Here is a 25,478-nt window from a genome sequence, read left to right on the forward strand (position 1 = left end):
CAGGACACAGTATCTGCATAATGTCATTTTGTTGAATTTATGACTGAATCCTGGATTGGGAGGTGCTTCCAAAAATGCATGGTTTCTACTATGTGTTTATATACTTGGGAACTGCCGAGTTTCAGTCTTTTATAACTAAAGAAACTGAGGTTCAGAAAGTATGCTATGTTGTTCCAGTTTACAGCCACACTGTTAGTGACAAAAATTTAAATTCTTGATATTATATAAAAGATACTGCTATGTATATGTTTGTATATTGACGTTTTTAAAACAATTCCTAAAGACAAAAGATTGCATTCCAAAAAGCAGGGCTTAAATTGTTAAGTACTTTCAATGTCACGTCTAATTTGCTTTATTGATCTCATAAAACGGAAGAGATTAGTTTTGTTGACTTTAGGTCCCAAGGAGACAGAAACAAGGAAGAAGTTCTCTTACACTAGGAGGAAATAACTTGACAGGAAGAAATGCAATAGGGGAAAAATGCCGAAGCCTACCATTTGAAGCTGCCAGAATGGTTCCTCAGCTTTGTGCAGATCAAAGTGCTCCAGCTCAGTGTCATGACGCTAAAGTCAATTGTTTCTCTTATTTTTCCTGGCTCCCTCCCGGATTCCTTTTTGCCCATAATGCTGCTCTAAGTAACATTCTGGCTGAGGCTTGTAGAAAGCAGACCCACTTGTCTTTAAAATAAATGGACAATGTATGATTCTTTAGAGATAAGCATATCTTTTAATTGCAAGCACCAGGCCAAATTAGGTGACTCCAAACCACTTATTAATATTTGTTCTGAATTTAAGATAGAAATGAGGTGATTAGGATAAGATGAGTAAATAAAAGAAAATAAATTGGGCAGAAAATGAAGCATGGAAGAATTCTTTTCCCACTTTGGTTTCCTCCTCCTCCTGTTTTATCAGAGCTTTATCAGACTGATTCTATTAAGGTAATGGACAAGAATCAATATATCAAGATGAGCTGAGTTGTTGAGGTGTTACAATACAATTTTATCTTTATTAATTTTAGAGGGAGTCAAAATTAGATTTGATACTTAGAAGTTTGGTAGTTATAAACTTTACAGGATTTTTTTAAGAGAAAAAGATATTTTCTGTGGCATTTCATACTTTCTTTTCATCCATAAAATTTTATTACAAAGGTAACTCATAATTTCTCAAAATGAGAAGAGCATCACAGAAAATTATAATAAACTATCTTCAGTCAGAAGCACACATTTATATTTTAACTGTAAATTTTAATCCTTGTCTCATTCATTGTCTTTGGCCAGAAATGTTAAAACAAGGTGAGTATTTTTAATATTTTTTTTTAAAAATACACTTAAGGGAGTGAGAAATCAAATAACTATTAAGAATATAAAAAGTTAGTTGATGAGTGATATTTCTCTGTAAAAACAGCTTATTTATTATTGAAACAAATTTCTAGACTGGAGTACATCTGAATTAGAGAATTGTGTAAGTCTCAGGACCTAGAAAACTTTTATCTGCCTCCTCCTCCAATATAGAATTTCCTCTGACTTGTTTTGATCACAGCACACTCAGTTTAAGGGATGTCTGCTTGGTGGGCCTATGCTGAATATAAAATTCTATTCAGAGAAAGTTGAGGAAAAAGTTACATATTTTTTTAACTAGCAGCATGAGAAAACTTAAATGTAATGAAATGAATGTGATGAAATAAAGCCCCATTTATTATTCATTCGGATATGATCTGAAAAAGCTGACCTGAAATATTATGTCTGAATTATTTTTCTTGGAAAAAAGTTCTTTGTTTCAAAGTGCAAATTGTAACAAAGCACTAACACTTAGCGTGTCAAAGAAACTCCACTTGAACAAGTGATCCCATCTCTGTGACTGTTCCATGTAATTATAATAAAAATGGCAACCCAAACTCTTGACTACCCATAGGAAGAATTATCATGTCTGAATGTACCCAAAGCTTGCCTGCTAGCCAAAAAGAAACACCTAAACTTAACGATAATTGACTCAATTTCTCACAGAAAGACATCATTTTGAATTTGCAGCAATATTTTAAAAGAGAAAATCAAGAGCACTTAATATCCCTAGGACAATCAGTTAGTCATTTTTGGGGTAATGGTCTTCACTGTTGCTGTGTGATTATTTGGGGGGTCTATCCCCAGAGGTTCCAATTCAGTAGATCTTGGGTAAGTCTCACTGTTTTTTAAACTAATAGCAAAGGCAATGTGGGTCATCCATGATTCATACCTTGATAAACATTGTCAGAGATCAGTCATTGTCAACTGGGGAAAATTTTGTCCCCCTGAGGACATTTAGCAAAGATGGGGCCATTTTTATTTGTCATAACTGGTGGAATTAAGAATGTTTATTGATATTTAGTGGTTAGAGACCAGTGATGCTGTTAAACATCCCACCATGCACAGGACAGCCACTCACAACAAAGAATTATCCAGCCCAAATATCAAGATTGCCAATATTGAGACACTCAGACCTTAGAGAAATAAATGTCTGATTTTAATATAGAATGTATATGAAAGTTTTCATTTTTCAATCCCTTTATTTCCTACTTGACATTATCTCTGTTTTTTTCTACTTTGTTAAAAGTATAGAGAAAAATACTTTTAACTTAGTCCTTCAAAAATGCCAGTTTTCTATACTAATTTTGTGAGCAGTGGGACAGTTTCAAACATGCACTCAACTTCCGATGTGAAAGACATGTGTAGTCTCTCTCAGGCCAGAAAGCACTGGCACTGTATAAGAATATAAGAATCCAAGAATACACTATACTTTTGTTGAGAAGACCCTACGAACAGAAAGAAAACTATTGAGACCGAAGCACACAGATTAAGATAGGGAAAGAGGGAAGATAAGAGCAGTGAGGCTGACATGGTATAGGGCTGGAAAGCTTGTAGAACTTGTAGACTGTAACAGTATAGAGCTTGTAAAATCTTTGCTGAGGATTTTAGAATTTGTCATAACAATAATGGAGAAATATTACAGAATTTCATGCAGGAAAATGACCCAAAATTTTAAGCAGGGAAATGTTACAACCTCATAAAATCCACTGTGGCTACTGTACTGAGAATAGATTTGGAAGTAAGACAAGAATGCATTTAGGAAGGTAAACCAAATAGGTTTTTATATTGTCTTATAAAGAGGTTAAAGGTGGTAATGGATTGGATTAGGGATTGACAGTGGAAATTAAGAGAAGTTGATGGATTTACATTACATTAGGTGGTAGAATGAACTGGTCTTGGTGAATAAATGTGGAGGGTTAATGAAGAGGATTACTAGTTTGGAAAACTGGATGAATGGTGGTACTAATGTCATGAAGGAAAATGTAATGAAGGAAAATGTAATTTATTTATCATGATAATACAGTTGTCCCTTAGTATCTGTTGGGGATTGGCTTCTGGACTCCCTGAGAATACCAAAATCCACAGATGCTCAAGTCTCTCCTATAAATGGCATAGTGTTTGCTTATAACCTACACACAACCTCCTATATACTTTAAAATTACCTACACATCACTTCATGTGTATGGATTCAATGTAGTACTTAGCATATGGCAAATTCAAGTTTTGGTTTTCGGGACTTTGTGGATTTTTTCCCCCAAATATTTCTGATCCAGAGTTGGTTGAATCTGCAGATCAGAAACCATGGATATGGAGGACTGACTGCATATATATATATATTCCATCATGTGATTAGCATTCCTATGGAAAAAAGAAGAGAGACCAGAGCTCACTGCCTCCTTCATGTGAAGACAGAGTGAGAATGCTGCCCTCTGCTAGACAGGAAATGAGCCCTCAGTGGGGAACGAAATTGGCTGGCACCTTGATCTTGGACTCCTCAGCCTCGGGAACTGTTAGAAATAAATTTTTGTTGTTCTAGCCACCCAGTCTGTGGTATATTATTATGGCAGCCCCAGCTGTCTAAGACCAACACAAAAATGATAATACTCTGGCTCCTACTATTGCTCTAAGTAATAATCTATTATTGTCTCTGACTCCTGAGTCTCATATCTTCTGCAAGCATGTAACATGCTAAAGTGAATTATGTTACTCTAAGAGTGAAATATATAATGCACCCTTCCTTAAATGTATTGACATAGAAACTTTTTTATGTTCTAAATGAAACATTTTAGAAGACATTTGCTGTAGATTCTCTTGGCCTACATTTTAAAGGCATGAGTGGAACAAGTATACTTCAGATTCTCTTTGGCTTTGAGAAAATTACTTAAGATTGCCCATTTTCTTTGGCTTCTGGGTAAAAATTTGACAAGGTGCTTTGTCAAGAATAAGCTGCACTGAATGGTCAACACTAATAGGATAGTCAACAGGGAAGAAAATCTCCTCCTTTAAATTTTTGATAAGTTAACAGTTAGCCTTTGTTTTCTACATCAGTCTTTTGCGGGCAAGATCAGTGTGCCAAACTGTCTCCTCAGTGTCCTTCTCTTTTTACCCTCACAGTCTGTATGAGCCATTGTGGTTTGATAAAATATCCTTTCTAGCCGCATTTGCTCATCTGTATTTATATATTAGCATGGTACATTGGAAAACAGGAGCATGCATTTGTGTTTGATCTTTTGTAACAAATGATCACAAATTTAGCAGCTTAAAATAATACAAATTTATTATCTCACAATTTTTATGAGGCAGGAGCCTGGGTATAGTTATCTGTGTTGTGTATAAAGACACATGTAACCCCATCCATTTAGTTTTTCTGTTCTGTTAGAAGGAATTAGTGTATCACAGCTGGTTTATATCCTTTTCTTATATGAGCAAGATATCATTCTTTCTCATATAAAAATGGGCAGTTCTCAAGAATAGCCTAAGAGCAGGAGAAAGCACATTTTAACATATTGTCAATGTACAGAGTAGAAGACACAAGATATTTAAAGAGAGTAAATCCAGAGACTCTTCAGATGAAGGGCCAGCCATAAGTAAAATAATGCATTTCTTTAAAGCAGCACATGGAAACCCGGATTATGTTTTCACATATTTAGAAATAATAATTTAATGGGAAAGCATTCTTAATATTCACTGGATGTAATTTTCCCGTAAATTCTAAATTTTGTATATCACTAAAAATAGAAATGAATCATGATGGTATATTAGAGAAGAATTATGTGTTTATAAAAAGGATATGACTAAACTAACCTGAAGACATTTTGTCTTGTAGGAAATAAAATAAAAACTAGGTCATGCCAGCAAATATTACAACTTAAACAGGAATAACTTTTGCTCAATTCTACTAGATTTTCAAAAATTTTAACAAGCTTTGAACCTTTTCTGTATACTTATTGTGCATTGCTTTTATCTATTGTTTCTATTGTTTCTAAGGATATATTTTTAAGGATTCAAGCTAAAGCACAATGATGCGGTTATTACCAATGTCTCATAAATCTCTTCAAATTACCCTTTTCTCAGACAGATCAATTATTAATGTAGATATGGCTCTCAGAGTAATAGGGATTCAAGCTAAGTGTCGCATGTTTGCTCTATTGCTTGTTTATAACTATCAATTATTCATGTTTCATTTCCTGTGTGCATCAAATACTATTGCAGCAAAACCCCTCTGCTCTTGCTAGTATGTAATTTCTGCCTCCCTTGAGAGAGATTACCATGTACCCTGCAGCTCATTTTGCTTGGGTTATGGCATAGCATTATCTACAATGTGAAAGAATTTAGCTTTGTTGTTGTAAAAAATTTATGTGTATGACAATCACTTATGTTGAAATAGATTACAGTATTATTCAGTGATTATAATTCTATTTTGCAGAGTGGCTATTACAACTATCAGTACAGAAGTCCCAAGGAATATTTTACACCTTTTACATGCTATTATGATAACATACAAAGTTGAAATAATGGCCTAGCATAGCAATTATTTTTAGAATATCTTACCTAATGACCATCAACAGGACTTGATGCTTATAGCTAAAGTAGAGGGTTGTATTAATTACTCAGCTAAAAATGGGAAGAACCACTTCCACTTTTTAGAAACAAGCTAGACCTTTATAAATGTGCACATTTCCTGATTTTAATAGGTTGTTTGAATTCATAAATCTCAAAAGTAGCTAAATTTTGAAATATTTTGTGTATATGCCACTTCACTAAATATTTACTACCTGCCAATGGGTGCATGAAACTCTTTTGGGCACTATAGTTATACTTACTCATATAAAATAGAGAAAATATTGTCATTATTTAACATTCATGGAGACTGTATTGTTCCTGTATGATACAGAGGTAGCCTGGGTTCTTACATTTTTAGTAGCAAATTGATTGCCATATTAACTACTCTACTACTAATATAAATTTTTAATGTGTTTTCAGTCATTGTTCTAATTTCTTCATGAAGCTTGTCTCATTCTGTCATTACAACCATGTAATGAAGTAGTACTCTTCTCCTCATTTTATAGATAAGAAAGTTGAGGTCCATATAGGTTAAAGAATGTATTTAGCAAACTCATAGGGTCATGACTTAACTGGGATACAAATATAGTTCTAGTCCTAGAACCCATGCCCTTAGCCATTATGTATGCTATATCACCTCTTAAGAGCTGGTACACACCTTTCCCATCTGTAAAATGAGAAAAAGAGTAATACTCCATGATGTGGTTGTAAGGGTAGAATGAGACAAGCTACACAAAGAAATTAGAACAATGACTGACAATACAGAATCAAGAATTTATATTAGTAGTAATAGTAGTTAGTATGGCAACCAATTTGCTACTAAAAATGTAAGAACACAGGCTACCTCTGTGTCATACAGGAACAATGCAGTCCCCATGAACCAAAGCTCTTAGCCATTATGTATGCTATACCACCTCTTAATGCTATTACACAAAAATGTATACATCACTGCATGGCTAGATGTTTGCATATTTTTGCTTCCTGTCTCAATTTTCTCCCTTGCACAAACCTTGATGTAGATTTCAAGAAATTGCTTTGGAATTCTAGATTCTTTATCCTTGTCTTTGTTTCCTGGGAACACTTCTTATGGAGGATGTTTAAAGCTGTCCTTCTTTCAATGAAAAGGAAAAAGGTGTCAGTTGCTGCAACTTATTTAGATATGCACTGACTTTACCCACCTATGGTTATTCTCACTGAAACAGAAAATACGTGTAAACATAATTTTATTTTGTATAACTTTTATTCTTAGATTATATTACAATGTATCAGTCTCAAGTATAACTACAATATAATTTATGACAAACTCAAACATTTTGAGCATTCATAGATCTACGAAATTTGTAAAGAATCCTGTGTAAACAGCTTTATTATATTCATGGCTATTTATTTATTTTCATGAAGCAATTCTTGATTGTTTTCCTCAGGAAGATAATAACATAATAAACCACAGATATTTTTTCAAAACTGGTGGCCTTTATACGTAGGTCCTAAACCCAGGCCAATTCCCTGGCCATCCTAATTTAGTTGGCCCTTCTATTAACATTTCTCTGAAATAGCTATTTAGAACTGCTTTATTTATGTATGCATTTTATTTTCACTCTTTTTAATAAAGCTATCAAAATTCCATAAAATCATGCTAAATATTTGTGATGTTCAACAATCAGCATTTAAAAACAGCTCACAAGTCACCCAAATCTTTTGCAAACTAGGTAACTATCAAAATGCTAAAATTAGATTCTCTAATTTTCATTCGAAAGATTTGTGTTCAAACCTGTTTGGGGCATGGTGGCTTATGCCTATAATCCCAGCATGTTGGCAGGTCATGGCAGTAGGACCACTTGAAGCCAGGAGTTTGAGACTAGCCTGGGGCAACATAGCAAGACCCCTTATCTACAAAAATTTAAATATTAGCTGGACATGGTGGCATGTACCTGTAGTCCTAGCTACTTGGGAGGCTGAGGCAGGAGGGTTGCTTGAGCCCAGAGTTGAGACTGCAGAGAGCCATGATTGTGCCACTGCACTCTAGCGTGGGTGACAGAGCGAGACCTGGTCAGTTAAAAAAAATTTTTAGAAAACCTGTTTGCTTCCATTTTATTCTAAATTAAATTCTCCAGTATAACTGCCATTCTGTATTGTTGGGTGTAATAAGTTCAGTGATTATAAAATTTAAATATTAATATGACAGTGCCTTCTGAAGGGTGATACAATCAGTACAAACAGTAATCCACACGGAAAGAGAAGTCTAATTTTACTTCAACTTATACTTAATAGGCTCTTTCTTCCAAATATTGTATTTAATTGATACAAAGTCACAAGTAGATATTTCTGAAACAAACATAAATCTATATAAAACTTAACCATGTTATTTTTTTAGAAAAATCATAGTTCGTGAAATAGGAAAAAGAACAACTTTATATATATTTTTGAAATGCTAAGAAGAAATTGTGTTAATGAACCAGTTGCCCATATTTTTTATTTTACATAAAAACAAGGCAATGTAAAAACATTAATAGAAAATTACACACGAACCTGTCAAACATCTTTTCATACTATATTATGTAAGTATTCATAATGCAGTTAATTTGTGAGTTTGAAATAATGATAGATTGAATTCAGATTTAAGGTGATGTTAAATCCTTAATTGAATGTATTAAAAAATTTGATGAATGTAATATGTTTTGGGTAGGTCCCTACTTAAATTATCAAAACCTATTTCCAACAGGCTTGGCAGGTATGGGATGCAATGATCTATATAGTCTCGGAAAACACTGCATGCTGTCTTTCATATTAAATTAAAAAGTGGTTCAAATAACCTAAGATGAATGAACCTAAGATGGTATAAAGAATCTTTAGCCCTAGATATAGTTTTATACGTACATTAGAACAAATGTCTCAAAGTCATAACGGATGTTGTAAAATATATCACAATTTAAAAACATTCTAGACTCCCTGTCTCATTCTTTAACCATAACTGTTTGTTTCTATAAGTACATTTAAATCCTCTTTCTTTTTAAATTTTCAGAACAAAAATATGTGCTTTAAACATTTATTATATAAATGTAATTTATTATTTTTTAAATATGAAAAGCAAATTAGTGAAAGATGTTTTATATATTCACTTCAAAACCTCCCACAAAAATCTTCTAAATAAAACTATGTTCTATCTGTGTAGCTCAACTTTTGGCTGTGCATGAATAACTTTATAGAAGAAAGATCTCATATTCCTGAAATAAACTCATGAAGAAAAGCAATATGGTTATTTCTTTTCAAAGTACTATTAATAGGTGTTTTCAAAAAACTAGATGTATACAGCTAATGCAAAATGAATATGTGCTTGATAAATTAGAAGCCCATGGTACTGTGTTGATTGAGGCAAAATATATTTCATATAATAGAATTTTAAGGAGAAGGTGACATCTTCCTCATTGTATACATTGAAGTATATAGATCCAAAAGATTACTTCCATAATTTAGGAAAGTAAGTTGGTGGCAAGAGAGCAAGTTCGCAAGAATCCCTATTTCAATGCTTTTTTATTCATACTAAACACATATCTGTGTTGAAAGTCTGTCATATTATATGACTTGAAAGCTTGCCAAACACAGGATTGTATACAAGTGATGCAATACTGTGTCAAGGTTATTATCTGCTCAAACATATACCATGGTCAAACAACTAACTGCATATCAGGAAGGATTTCATCAACTTTGCTTACAGCTAAAGGATGACTAAACAATACTGCATGAGAAAGCAGGAAAATTTGACAAAAGTTTAAGAGACTATTATCAGTATTTTGGGCAGCACAGTCCAATGTTAGGCTATATAAGTAATAGCAAATAGAACTTCTGTCAATTACTTTTTTCCTCAGTTATCTTTTTTTTTTGAGGAGTGTAATATGTACTCAGAATAATTTTTCAAGTTCTGTGGTTATTCTAAGAACAAAGAGGGATATGAAAGAAGAAATGCTATGAAACACAATACTCTAAAGGTAGTATTATCCTTGTTGGCATGTGAGTCAAGATGAATGAAAAGCATTTGTAGAAACGAATAGCCTACATATATTTTTAATCCCATGGCATTTTTTAGGCACATATAAATTGGTTCTAATGCAATGTAGAATAAATTTAAGCACCTCAATATATAGAATAACCTCTGTACATTGCTAAAAAGTCAAGCTCCCTAATAATGCATTTTAACTAAACATTCATTACTAATGTTCATTACTTCTATCAAGCATCTCATTGCAAAGCCAAGGCAAAATACTTTTGTTGATTTTCAAATAATAAATAATAGATTTTTCTGGGTGTGTGTGTGTTGTTTATTTACATGAGAAACATGAATAATTACAATCCTGTGAAAAGATGACAAGGCAGATGTAAAAGTTTTCTATGTGGTCTTCTGATTTATTAAAAACCAAAAAACTGAATTACCTTTGTTTACTATAATCAATAATTCCTACAGAGTTCTCTTACGATTCTTACAGAATCATCAGTGCAAAAATAACCATCTGCTAACGCTGCCCACCTTTCTTAGGAAATCAGGGTTAGTGACTGCCCTGCCTTTGAGAGTATTTTGATAAAAAGGATTTTGGCATAGACCTCCTCAAAAGAGTTTTATTAACACAAATAAATCACTTTCACAGGCTTTAAACAATATATCAAAAATGAAGTTCTATTTTTTGCTTTCCTTGCTGTCTTTCCCTTTGTCTTCCTTTTCTGTTCTGTCTTGTTCATATTTCTCTTTGTCTGGCTTTGTTACACTATCATATGAAGGTGGAGAGGTGGTGGATGAAGTGGCATCTGTTTTTTCTGGACTTGAGTTCTCATTAACGTTATCAAAAACCATATCATTTTTACTGAGTAAATCATCATCTCTGTCTCCATCTTTTATGTATATACTTGATATATTTTTGACATTTTGCCTTAAGCGGTAACGTCTATAAGCACGTTGAATAACAGTAGCAGACACATCCTCTTGTTTCCGTTTCAGTGTGGTTGTGATGGGTTCATAGGAAACTTTGGAAGGATTTGCAGACATGAACCTTTCTTCCATCTGTGAACGAAGAGAATCCATCTCCCCACTCTCACCCAAAACACGCTTTGTAAAAGCAAATAAGATGTCAAGACAATGGATCCGGTCACCACTGACCATGGGCAGATCCATGGCAATGAGCTGGACTTTGTTGGGTTTTGCTATGAGAAGAGGAGGATCCAGGGCAGCTGCAAAATCAGAGAGCTTGCTATATTCTATAAACTGAGTTGCATCTGGATCAAACTTCTCCCAAACTTCATAGAACATCTCAAAGTCATCCTCACTCAGAGGTTCAGTACTTTCTTCAGTGGCAACACTAAAATTCTCCAGTATGACTGCAATGTACATGTTCACCACAACCAGGAAGGAAATGATGATATAACTGACAAAGTAGAATATTCCAACAGATGGGTTACCACAGTCTCCTTCAACTGAACTTCCAGGATGAACTTTTTTTGGATCACAGTCGGGTGGCTTACTGTTAAGAATAGGCGCTAGCAATCCATCCCAGCCAGCAGAGGTTGTAATTTGGAACAGGCAAATCATACTGTTGCCAAAGGTCTCAAAATTGAACATGTCATTAATTCCATCTTCCTTTTTAACATAGGCAAAGTTGGACATCCCAAAGATGGCGTAGATGAACATGACCAGGAAAAGCAAGAGGCCGATGTTAAACAATGCAGGGAGGGACATCATCAAAGCAAAGAGCAGTGTGCGGATCCCCTTTGCTCCTTTGACTAGACGTAGGATTCGGCCAATCCTGGCAAGACGGATCACTCGGAACAGGGTAGGGGACACAAAATATGTTTCAATCAAATCAGCTAGAAACATACCTATGTGTGGAGGAAAATAATAGATATAAAATATCTAAATATCTATGCTACATAAAATGATGACTCTAAACAGTTTTATCTGTCAACTCGTTTCTTATGAATTCAAGACAGTTATTTTATACTGAATGCAATTACTTAAAAAAGGATTAAGCAATTCCAAAGAAAAATGACTGACATTACCATTCTGACATTTTCTCCTTTTTACTAAGTTCATAGGCCATTTTCTTCCTCCATAATAGTGTTTTAAATTTTAAGAATAATACCTACTCACATAGAAGATTCAACCAATACCATTAAATGCTAAAAGAAAATATAAACCACCTGAAATGTCAACAATAACTATTATCAATATTTTTTTGAGTATCACTTCAGACATTTTTCTGTGCAAGCACATGTACACACACAAACAAATGAATTCATGTTATATAAGCATTTTTTGTAGCCTATTTTTAATTTATTTTTCAAGACAGGGTCTCACTCTGTCACCAAAGTTGGAGTGCAGTGGTGTGATCTTGGCTCACTGCAATCTCCGCATCCCAAGATCAAGTGATTCTCCAGCCTCAGCCTCCAGAGTAGCTGGGACTGTAGGTATGCGCCACCACACCTGGTTAATTTTTATATTTTTGGTAGGGACGGGTTTCACCATATTGGCCAGGCTGGTCTCAAACTTCTGACTTCAAATGATTTCACCCACCTCGGCCTCCCAATGTGCTGGGATTATAGGCGTGAGCCATGGTGCCCAGCCTGTAACCTATTTTAATTACTTTATGTGTCATGGAGATAGTTTCATAAAAATGACAACAAAATAACTTACTATAGTGGTATAATGTTCTCTTAAAATAACCACAGATTGAAGACTAGCACTTACACTCTTTCCATTTGTGTTACTGAAATGAATATCTAAATAGGTATGTTCTCCTAATTGCATGAGTACTTTTTAATAATATATTAATAGAACTTGTTTCAACAGCATATATATATAGTTATATATATACACACATACTATGTATACACACATACCATATATATACACATGCTATATATATATACATAATATATACTATATATAGTGTGTGTGTATATATAAATACACTATATATAGCTGAACCTATCTCCAGAAAGCCTGTACTAATTAACATTTCTAATGGCAGTATATGAAAGTGCTCATACCTTACACGTTCACCAGTATTGAGTACTACCATTCTTCTTTATAGTTTTTACCAAAAAATGGTCATGACATTTGAACACATCTACTATTGTAATTTATTTGCATTTTTTGTGAAAATAATCCACAATTTGTCTTGTATTTTGTCGTTTTGTATCCTTATTGGTTGTTTTTAACTTCTGTTTTTGGCTTAGTTGGTATTTGCCCATGTGTCTATTGGGATTTTTACTATATTCTTATTAATTTATAAGAACAATTTTCTATTTAAAGTATTGATCCTTTCTCAGCCTTAACTGTTACATAAACATTTCCCCTATTTTTTGGCTTTCAACCTTTTATTTATGATTATTTTTTCCTCAAAGAATATTTTGTTTTTTTGTGCAATCATTTCTTCTTCATTTTTTTTTTAGCTTTACAAATTTGTGTTATGAATAGAAAGGATTATAAGAGTATATGGTTATATGTCTATTTCCACATATTTCCTACTAGAATCTCTTTTTTTAACTTTAGACTTTGATTCATGTGATCTGTTCACTCAGTAAATTGGTAATTATACATTAAAGTTTAATTTGGACTCTCTCTTCAAATTCATTGAGCTTTTGTATTTGAACAGTTTTACTATAACATCAATATTATAAGTCTTAATATTTTGCAGAATAAGCCACCTCTTATCACCCTAATTTTCTTCTGATGAACTTAGAATCATTTAGACTTACATTGTTACTGTCAATTTATTACCCCCACTGCATAAAAAGACTCATTGATATTTTCCTTGAACTTATAGATTAATAAATAAAAAAGTCTTAATTACAATGAGAGAAGCTTATCTAAGTACATGATAATCCTTGCAATTGTTTCAGCTTTCTTTTATATCCTAAAGTTTTCTTCAGAAGTCTCATATGATAAAGTTATTGTTAGATAATTTACTTTATTTTTATTGCAATTGTGAATCAGATTTTCTATTTTTTTCATGTATAAGATTATTAGTGTTGGCACATGTAATTTAAAATTTGTACCTTTTCAACTCTAATTGAATTTATTTTTAGTTGATTCTCTTTCATTATATGAAGAAGGTCATTCATTATATGAAGAAGTTCTTTCATTATATGAAGAAGGTCATTATATTAAGATAAGGATCATTTGCTCCATTGTTTGGATATATGTACCTCTTTGTTTTCTTATCTAATTGCATTGGCCAACACTATTAAAAACAGGGATGATACAGGGACACCTTTTTTTCCCTGACTTAATGGGAATGCTTTCAGAATTATTATTGTTAGTGTGAAATTCTCATCTAAATTTTAATTGATTTTCCTATATCAATTTTGGTATGACTTCTGGTGATAATATCCTTTTCCAAATATGTTGATTATAAATGCTTATTCTGTTCTGTGGCACTCAGTTTTATGATTCTAAGTTATACAACCTTTAACCTTTTCAGATTGATAACCTGTTGATTAAGTTTGTAGTAAATAATCTCTATAATCTCTATTAAAAGTTTGTAATTCTAAAAAGAAATACAATCCTAAAATACTTTGCAAGATATGTGAAAATAATGAAAAAAACCCCAAGAAGATAGAAAAACAGCCATGATAATGAATATGTAGGAAGTATAAAATCATGTGCTGTTATTCACAGACATGACCATGGCTGGTTGAGGAATGATTGGCACTTTATACACTTGTGAAGTATTAAGCCTTAAAAAATAAAACTGGCATTTCTAGAGACTTTAACTTCACTTTAAATTCTGGAAGAATTTTCAGAAATTCACAGATATTCTGGCTATTGATATTATCATTAATCAAATGACAAGTCTCACATGTGCTAAAACCAGAAGTGATTTCAGATTCAACATTGGTTTTTCCAAGACACAGCTATATACACAGCTATATATAAACATGGTAACTAGCTTTGCAAAGGTAATATTGGAAACTAAATATCAACAAATATAATTTCCTTCTAACAGATAGAAATATTTGGCTTTGGGGCCTGTAGCGTAAACCCAGAAACACTGTAGTATGAGAGACACAGATATTTTTATTTTGTTTTTTAGGATTTTTTCATTCTTTCATCATACTGACTTACTCAAGAGTAAATCTGCATTCAGGAATTCAGAATATACTTCTTTGAGCATAAGTGAAGTTTAGCTTTACTCAAAAAATAAAATCTGAATAACAAATATTCTTACCTACAATGGAGATAATCACAACCACAAAATCAAAAATATTCCATCCTACAGTGAAGTAGTAGTATCTGAGGGAGATCAGTTTTAGCACACATTCTCCAGTGAAAAGGATTATAAAAACCACATTTATCCAATATAAAACATCAGTCATATATGGACTTTGACCCTCCTTTTCTACCATCATGGTTACCATGTTGAGACAGATAAGAACCATGATACTGATATCAAATGCTTGATTTGTCACTAGGTCAAATATACATCCTTGGATTTTGTTCTGCAAAGAAATGAGAATAATATTGAATACAGAGTAAATGTTTCAAGTAGTATCTAGAAATTAAAGATGTGCATTAAAAATGAATTAGAAATAATTTGAAAATCTATATGCTAAAGATACATATATTTTTTTTTACCCCTGGTCGAGGAATTGGCTTTTGTGGCTTCTTGGATCCCAGCTTTTTCATTGCATTATAGTATTTCTTCTGTTCTTCTGTCATAAAGATGTCTTGGCCTCCAAGGTAAAGAAACAAAAAAGAAATGTAGTTAAAACCAGAATCATTGTCTAGATCTTTCTACAGATCACTAAGATAGGTTAAAATGTTTTAATATAGAAATAAAATGTATTTTATTGTGTTCATGGTAGCTATACATAAACTACGTCTTAAATAATTATATATGTGCAGAAACGTGGGTCTCTGCCAAACACAGCTAAATGTACATATATAAAATATTTGTATTACATATAACAAGGATTGGCTCAATTTTCTTTTGGTGTGCTAATCAGTGTTGTTTTAAACTATGTACTTGTACCTTTTTTATCTGCTAGCTGTCTTACCATAAATTTTATTGCTAAGAAAAGTTATAAGAATTAAAGGTAATGAATATCTTCTTTGATGATTTGGCTAATATTTAGAACTTTGATAAAGAATAGGGAGCCAAATCATGAGTGAACTCCCATTCAAATTACTACAAAGATAATAAAATACCTAGGAATCCAACTTACAAGGGATGTGAAGGACCTCTTCAAGGAGAACTACAAACCACTGCTCAACAAAATAAAAGAGGACACAAACAAATGGAAGAATATTCCATGCTCATGGATAGGAAAAATCAATATCGTGAAAATGGCCATACTGCCCAAGGTAATTTATAGATTCAATGCTATCCTCATCAAGCTCCCATTGACTTTCTTCACAGAATTGGAAAAAACTACTCTAAATTTCATATGGAGCCAAAAAAGAGCCTGCATAGCCAAGATAATCCCAAACAAAAATAACAAAGCTGGAGGCATCACACTACCTGACTTCAAACTATGCTAAAAAGCTACAGTAACCAAATCGCATGGTACGGGACCAAAACAGATAATATAGACCAATGGAACAGAACAGATACCTCAGAAATAGCACCACACATCTACAACCATCTGATCTTGGACAAACCTGACAAAAACAATCAATGGGGAAAGGATTCCCTATTTAATAAATGGTGCTGTGAAAACTGGCTAGCCATATGTAGAAAGTTGAAACTGGATCCCTTCCTTACACCTTAAACAAAAATTAACTCAAGATGGATTAAAGACTTCAATGTAAGACCTAAAACCATAAAAACCTTAGAAGAAATCCTAGGCAATACCATTCAGGGACGTAGGCATGGGCAAAGACTTCGTGACTAAAACACTAAAAGCAATGGCAACAAAAGCCAAAATAGACAAATGGGATCTAATTAAACTAAAGAGCTTTTACACAGCAAAAGAAACTGTCATCAGAGTGAACAGGCAACCTACTGAATGGTAGAAAATTTTTGCAATATATCCATCTGACAAAGGGCTAATATCCAGAATCCACAAAGAACTTAAACAAATTTACAAGAAAAAACAAACAACTCCATCAAAAAGTGGGCAAAGGATATGAACAGACGCTTCTCAAAAGAAGACATTTATGCGGCCAACAGACCTATGAAAAAAATGTTCATCATCACTGGTCATCAGAGAAAGACAAATCAAAACCACAATGAGATACCATCTCATACCAATTAGAATGGCGATCACTAAAGTCAGGAAACAACAGATGCTGGAGAGGATGTGGAGAAATAGGAACACTTTTACGCTGTTGGTGAGAGTGTAAATTAGTTCAATCATTGTGGAAGACAGTGTGGCGATCCCTCAAGGATCTAGAATTAGTAATAAATACTGTTTGACCCAGCAATCTCATTACTGGATATATACCCAAAGGATTATAAATCATGCTACTATAAAGACACACACACACGTATGTTTATTGCAGCACTATACACAATAGCAAAGACTTGGAACCAACCCAATGTCCATCAATAATAGACTGGATAAAGAAAATGTGGCATATATACACCATGGAATACTATGCAGCCATAAAAAATGATGAGTTCATGTCCTTTGCAGGGACATGAATGAAGCTGGAAACCAACATTCTCAGCAAAATATCACAAGGATGGAAAATCAAACTCTGCATGTTCTCACTCATAAGTGGGAGTCGAACAATGAGAACACAAAGACACAGGAAGGGGAATATCACACACTGGGGCCTGTTGGGGGGTTGGGATCTGTTGGAGGGATTGCGTTAGGAGAAACACCTAATGTAAATGACAAGCTGATGGGTGCAGCAAACCAACATGGTACATGTATACGTATGTAACAAACCTGCACATTGTGCACATGTACCCTAGAACTTAAAGTATAACCACCAAAAAGAGAATAGGGGCTACATACAATAACCAAAATTGTATTAATTTTATATTCATTTTAATATGCCATTACTCCTTTACAGAAAAATGAATATAAACTAAAAAGACAATATACATTTCTATATCTCTGTTTCAAGAAACTCTTTGACTACCTTTTTAATTCTAAATAAAGGATTTCAACATAAACACTTTATTGGATGTCAACATTACGCTTGATAGATTTCTAGGTACTGAGGAAGTTATCAATTATCAGACCCAAACTGAAGGACTTTCCAATTAATTAAGTAAAAGAAAGTATAACTTTTAAAATCAACACTAAATAACATAACATCTAAATGAGGTTTTTGACTGGAAAAGCCTAAATCTCACAAAGGGGACTAGAAACTTCGGTTGCTCCCTTCATTCTCTGCTAATTTCTTAAATTATCTGTAAGTTTTACAGATTTATGTATATTCTACATTGGTCTGTAATTACATCTTTTTTAGTCACAGCATAAATTAGTATAATCCATATAATCAAGAATTTATTTTCAAGGATTTCTAGTTCTGAGATCATTACTTAACTTGTAGGGTACTGGAGTTAAAGATGATCTTGTTATGGTTTCCCTTTATTCTCTTGGATTTGATAATATTCAGCTTTCTCTTATTTATTTATTTCTATTTGTTGTTGAATGGGAAGCTTCCTATTATACTGAATTTTCTTATTCATCAAATACCTAATGTTAACCAGACTTCCCCTTCTGCCTTGGAGTGTTTTTGTTGTTGCTGCTGTTTTTGACAGAGTCTTGCTCTGAGGCACAGGCTGGAGTGCAGTGCCACCATCCTGGCTCACTGCAACCTCCACCTCCTGGGTTCAAGTGATTCTCATGTCTCAGCCTCCCAAGTGGCTGGGATTACAGGTGCATGCCACCACACCAGGCTAATTTTTGTATTTTCAGTAGAGATAGAGTTTCGCCATGTTGGCTAGTCTGGTTTCCAACTTCTGCCTCAAGTGATCTGCCTGCCTTTGCCTCCCAAAGTGCTGGGATTACAGGCATGAGCCACCATATTCAGCCACCTTAGACTGTTTTAATTCAGCTTTCCTTTATTTAATATGCAGTCTTTATGTGATTTTCATATTCATCTCACCTACTGGAAAGGCATGAGAGACAGAGACTTCATGTCAATGTCAAGAGAAGCCCAGATCCTTTATTGTTCATTAATGGGGACTGAATATTACAGCTTGCCAAGAACTTAACAGAAGAAGCTGCAGAAAAACTGAGGAGAAAACTCTAACTTAGAGAAGAAAATCAAAGTAATAGATTTTGTTTTCCCCTAATGATACCCTGGTTGTCAATATGATGAAGAGTGGGATAAAACTAATAGGAGATTATGAATTACCTCAATAGAGAAACTTGTGTGGATGTTTTGTTTTCCTATAGCTTATATAGGCCTTGTGCAAAATGCACCCCTTTAAAACCTAGGTGGAAGGTATTCTGTAAGTCAGGCTATTATTTTTTCTATGTTACAATCTACATCAAGGCTGTATTACACAGTAGTAAAGACTTCACTTCTGGTGTCAGATCATCTTTGTTCAAATCTTTTCTTTTGTCCTTGGGTAAGTTTCTTAATTCTTTAAGTAAAACCACCTCATCATTATAAGAGTAGTCACTGCATTTGTGTTTACTGAGAAGATAAATTGAGGTAATGCATGAAGAACATTTAGCATAATGTCTGGCACATGGTAAGTCTTAATTAAATTTTAGTTACTATTACTGTTGTTGTTATTAACCTTCCTGATAAGATTAGAGTTAATGAAAGGGGTTATTGTTAAAATTTACCCCATAGTTGCTCAAATATGTAATAGATATTTGTATAACTATATCATGTAATCTTTCTTTTTATAACTTGATCTCATTAATGACTTTTGTTCTAATCGTCAGTAGATTTTATGATTATTAAAAACTAATTTCCCATGAAATCATTAGAGGTGAAAAAAGTACTTATGAGGATGATGAATAGTTGGAAAAACTAGTAAAATAGGGTTGGTTATTAGAAAGAGGCATGGGTAGTTGATAGAGCCATAAGTTTTGATCAAATTATTGAAGTTAAAAAGCAGTAAGTACCAACTTTGCATTGTGGAAAACATATGGGCTTTCAAATCAAACAGGCATTTCAATCTAACTGTGCCAGTATCCTGTTACTTGGTTTGAAACAATTTATCCATCCTTTCTAGGGGCTAATTTATTCATTTGCATCAAGATACTGCTTTCAAGGGAGGGAGAGGAGTGGAGCATATCAAATGTCCTTCCCTTTCAGTGTGCTGAACTAGGGTCCAGTTTCACTCTTGCCTCATATAGAGCACTGAAAGAATCAGTATGATTAGAACAATTGCTACAGCTACAAACATAGGAAAAGAGGAAGGTAGACTAGCTGTTTGAGAGGCTCCCAGTATCTCTAGTCAGGCTGATTGGCAAAGGTCTTTCCCTGTCAAAGTCAGTTCATAAGTCCTGGTGGCATTTGTGACATTGTGTCAGATGGCTGACAGGTGGCTATTCTTCCATTGCATAGACACCATTGCAAAGCACAAGGAACACAAAGAATTAGAGAAACAACAAAAAGGGATAAAAGAAATCCACTGTTACTGACCCTGAAGAAATAGAGATTTATAAATTGCCTAAAAAAGAATACAAAATAATTATCTTAATGAAGTTTAGCAAAATACCAGAGAACAGAGACAGACAACTAAACAAAATCAGGAAAATGATACATGAACACAATGAGGATATCAATGAAGGGACAGAAACTACACACACACACACACACAAAGTCAAATATCAGTAGAAACTCTGGAATTTAAGAATACAATAACTGAACTAAAAAATTCCCTAGAGGGTCCAATAGCAGACTTGATCAAACTGGAGAAAGAATCAACAAACTTAAAGACAGATCATTTAAAATTATCCAGTCAGTGGAGCAAGAAGAAATAAAAAAGAAAAATGAGTGAAGACTTATGGGACATCATTAAGTGAAACAATATATACATTATGAAATCACAGAAAGAGAAGACAGAAAGGGGTGTAAAAATATTTTTAAATGGCTAAAAAATGTTCAAATTTGGGGAGAGGTATGAACATCTAAATTCAGGAAACTCAAAGAATACCAAATAGGACAAATCTAAAGAAGTCTCAGCTGGGTGTGGTGGCTCACTCCTGTAATCCCCACACTTTGAGGGGCTGACGCAGGCGGATCACCTAAGGTCAGGAGTTCAAGACCAGCTTGGCCAACATGGCGAAACCACATCTCTACTAAAAATTACAAAAATTAGCTGGGTGTGGTGGCAGACACCTATAATCCCAGCTACTCAGGAGGCTGAGGTAGGGAGAATTGCTTGAACTCAGGAGGCAGAAGTTGCAGTGAGCCAAGATCATGCCCCTGCACTACAGCCTGGGTGACACAGCAAAACTGTATCTCAGAAAAAAAGAAAAAAAAAAGTCTCCACTGGAGACATAATATCATCAAATTGCCAAAAGTGAAAGGGAAGTTTGAAAGCAGCAAGAAAAAAACTGAATTGTCACATACAAAAGATCTCTCATAAGATGAACAGCAGATTTCTCAGCAGAAACTTTAAAAGAACAAATAAAGTGAAATGATATATTCAAAATACTGAAAGAAAAAAACTGCTGACTGAGAGTAGTATACCTGCAAAAACTGTCCTTTAAAATTAAGGAAGGATAAAGACTTTCCCATACAAACAAATGCTGAGGGAGTTCATCACCAATAGACTTATCTTATAGGAAATGCGAAAGTGAGTTCTTCAAGTTGAAACGAAAGCATGGTAAGGAGCAACATAAGAGCATATGAAAGTACAAATCTCACTAGTAAAGGTAAATACATAGACAAATAGAGAATACTGTAATACTCTAATAGTATTATGTAAATCATTTATAATTTTAATATAAAAGTTAAATGTCAAAATAATTAAGAATAATTAAAATTATAAAAATATGTTTGTAGAAACACATTATAAAAAGATGTAAATTGTGACATTTATAACAAAAAGTGTGAGGGAGGTATTAAAAGTAAAGATTTTTGGTATATGATTTAAGTTAAGTTATCAGCTTAAAGTAGACTATTATATTTGTGATTGCCTCATGATAACCACAAGGAAAATCCATGTAAAAATACAGAAATAGAAAAGAGAAATCAGAAATCACAGCATATCACAGTAAAATATCAACCAATCACAAAAGAAGACAGTCAAGAGAGAAAAAGATAGAAAAAAGAACTACAAAACAGAAAAATTCAACAAAAAGGCAACAGTAAGTCCTTACCTACCAATGATTATTTCAGACAAATGGATTAAACTTCCCAATGAAAAGACCTACAATGCCTGCATAGATTTATGAAAACAAGATCCTGTTATATGCTGTTTCCAGATACTCATTTCAAATTTAAGAAAACATAGTTTGAAAGTTAATTGATAAAAAAAGATACATTCTGTTTTTCTTTTCCTTTTCTTTCTTTCTTTTTTTTTTTTCTTTTGAGACAGAGTCTCGCTCTGTCACCCAGGCTGGAGTGCAGTGGTGCGATCTCAGCTCACTGCAAGCTCTGCCTCCCAGGTTCACACCATTCTCCTGCCTCAGCCTCCCGAGTAGCTGGGACTACAGGTGCCCACCACCATGCCTGGCTAATTTTTTTTTTTTTGTAATTTTAGTAGAGACGGGGTTTCACCATGTTAGCCAGGATGGTCTCGATCTCCTGACCTTGTGATCCACCTGCTTTGGCCTCCCAAAGTGCTGGGATTACAGGTACGAGCCACCATGCCCAGTCAAAAAAGATACATTCTGTACAAACGGTAACCAAAAGAGAGTAATGGGGCTATACAGTTGTCCTTTAGTATCTACAGGGTCATGGTTCCAGAACCCCAAGGGATACCAAAATTGAGGATGCTTAAGTCCCACAGTTAGCCCTGCAGGACCTGTGGATAAAAAAATTTGACCCTCTGTATCTGGATTTCACATTCCATGAATACAATGTTTTCAATCAGCATTGACTGAATCTATGATGTAAAACCCATAGACACAGAGGACTGACTATAATTATATCAGCCAAAATAGACTTTAGGTAAAAAAAAAAAAAAAAAACTGTCATAAGAGACAAAGTAGGTCATTAAATAAGATAAAAGAGTTAATTCATCAAGAAGATATAACAATTATAAATATATGTGAATCCATCATCAAAGCATGTAAATACATAAAGCAATCATTGACAGATTTGAAGGGATAAACATACAGCCATACCATAACAGTAGGATACATCAATACTTGACTTGCAATAATGAACAGAACAGCCAGACATGGAATCTATAAACAAACTGTGGATTTGAACAACGCTATAGACCAAATGGATAACAAACACACAGGATATGCTACCCAGCAGCATCTTAATACACCATCTTTTCGAGTGCACACAGAATATTCTCAGGACAGATCACATATCAGGTCATGAAGTTAGTTTTGACAACTGTAAGAAGTTTGAAATCATACCAAATATCTTTTATGACCACAATGGAATGAAACCAGAATACAGTAATAGAAGGAAAACCGAAAAATTCACAAATATGTGGAAATTAAATAACACTCTCTTGAAAAAGCAATGGGTCAAAGAAAAAAAAATCAATAGAAAAATTTAAAAGTATCTTGAAACAAACAAAATGAAAGCACAATTTCTAAAATTTATGAGAAGCAGCAAAAGCAGTAATAAGAGCAAATCTTATAGTGATACATGTCTACATTATAAAAAGAAAGATCTCATATAAACAATATAGATTCACATGTCTAGGAACTAGAAAAAGAAAATTAGCAAAAGGAAGGAAATAATAAACATTAGAGCTAAGTAAGTGAACTAGAGAATAGAAAAGCAATAGAAAAAGTCAAAAAAACTAAGAGTTGGTTTTTATGAAAGATAAAATACATGAATCTGTAGCCAGGATAACTAAGAAAAAAGATAGAAGACTCAAATATGTAAAACCAGAGATGAAAGAGGAAAAATTACAACTGATTTTATGGGAATAAGAAAGATCAAAGAGACTACCATGAACTATTATACACCAACAAATTGGATAACTTAGAAGAAATAGGTAAATTCCAGAAACATACAAACTACCAGTACTGAATCATGTGAAATAGAATAACTGAATAGACAAATTGAACCAATAATAATAATAATAGTAACTCCCAAAAAAGAAATGTACAGGACCAGATGGCTTCACAGGAGAAGTCTAACCAAACATTTAAAGAAGAATCAACATTAATTCTTCTCAAACTCTTAAAAATTTGAAGAGAACAGAACACTTCGAAAGTCATTTTATGGGGCCAGAATTACTCTCATACCAAAGCCAGACAAAGACACCATAAGAAAAGAAAATTACAACTTTTGAAGGAAGTGACTTAACAACATTGTGGAATAGGAGGCTTATGACTATTTTTTATCTCATGGACATACCAAGTAAACATCTACATACATATGGATCAGTTCTCTGCAGAGAAACCCATAATCCAGTAGAAAAACTCATACACACCAGAGGACAGAAAATATCCATATCAAAATGGGTAGAAAAAGTGGAAAGACACTCATGCACTAACCCCACCCTGAGCACAGTGCCTTACATTTAGGAAGAAACTTGAATTTGCAGCTACTTCCCAAGGATTGAGAAGCTATAGCACACATATAGAACCCAACTTTTTTTTTTTTTTTTAATTTGAGGAAACGTATTTATTTCTAGGGAATGATTTTTCTAGAGTGGAATGAGAGAAGATGTGAACTATATTATACAATCACCTTCATAAGTGCCTTAGTTTTCCATTTTGTAGAACCCAACTTTTATAGTCCCTGCAACAGAGTTTGGCTTTTAGATCACCATGCTTGTGGAATGGCAGAGATAAGCCATTGGAGTTTTCTCTGAAGTACAAAGAACAATGGGGGGTATTGAACTGACTGAGCCCTCTCAGAAGCCTTAATTCCTGGGATCAGAACATTTTCCAACTTCCCCATAGAAACCATTAGGCTGCACATTTTCCAGCCGCTCCCTGTGGTTCTGGCCTCTTCCAGTACTTGGAAATCTACATAGCAAATGAAGAATAAACCTTCTTCAGCCTAAACAAGAGGAATAGCATTCCCCATGCCTTCTTCCCTGGCTTCCTACAGAGACAATCCCAATTCTATAATCTTTCTTTTAAAAAAGGTAGAAGGTCTCTACCACCAAGAACAGGAGAGTGACTTCTTTACTGGCTTGCTCCTGACATAATTTCTGCAGTCTCTCATTAGAGGAAGGCATGAACTATACTTTAATCCAATGGACCTAATAGATATTTATAGCAGAGTTCATCCAACAGCAACAAAATACAAATTCTTCTCAAATCACATGAAACACTCTCCAGGATAGATCACATGTTAGGCCACAAAACAAGCTTTAACAAATTTAAGAAGATTAAAATCATATCGAGTACCTTTACTGTTCATGATGGCATGAAACTAGAAGTCAATAAGAGGAATAACCTTGAACAACTCATAATTATGTGGAAATTAAACAACATGCTCCTGAACAGCCAATGGGTCAAAGAGGAAATTATATGCAAAAGCAGAAAATATTTTAAGATCAATGACAAT

The 25,478-nt window shown here is 33.8% G+C and overlaps 1 protein-coding gene across 2 annotated transcripts in view; it reads right to left on the minus strand.

The window, feature by feature from the left end:
• Nucleotides 1–7,123: 7,123 nt before the first annotated feature.
• Nucleotides 7,124–25,478, minus strand: part of SCN9A (sodium channel, voltage gated, type IX alpha subunit) — a 191,082-nt gene continuing 172,727 nt past the window's right edge. Inside the window, exons 25-27 of one of the 2 annotated variants that reach the window (XM_011958032.1) lie at nucleotides 15,525–15,629; nucleotides 15,118–15,388; nucleotides 7,124–11,764 (exon numbers count right to left, since the gene is read on the minus strand). In XM_011958032.1, the coding sequence (XP_011813422.1) occupies nucleotides 10,572–11,764; nucleotides 15,118–15,388; nucleotides 15,525–15,629 (1,569 nt within the window). In that variant the 3' untranslated portion in view covers nucleotides 7,124–10,571. The remainder of the gene's footprint in view (nucleotides 11,765–15,117; nucleotides 15,389–15,524; nucleotides 15,630–25,478) is intronic. The other variant, XM_011958031.1, reaches the window with a different exon arrangement.

Source organism: Colobus angolensis, unplaced genomic scaffold (assembly GCF_000951035.1).
Source record: "Colobus angolensis palliatus isolate OR3802 unplaced genomic scaffold, Cang.pa_1.0 Scaffold456, whole genome shotgun sequence".
NCBI classification, from domain to species: Eukaryota; Metazoa; Chordata; class Mammalia; order Primates; family Cercopithecidae; genus Colobus; species Colobus angolensis.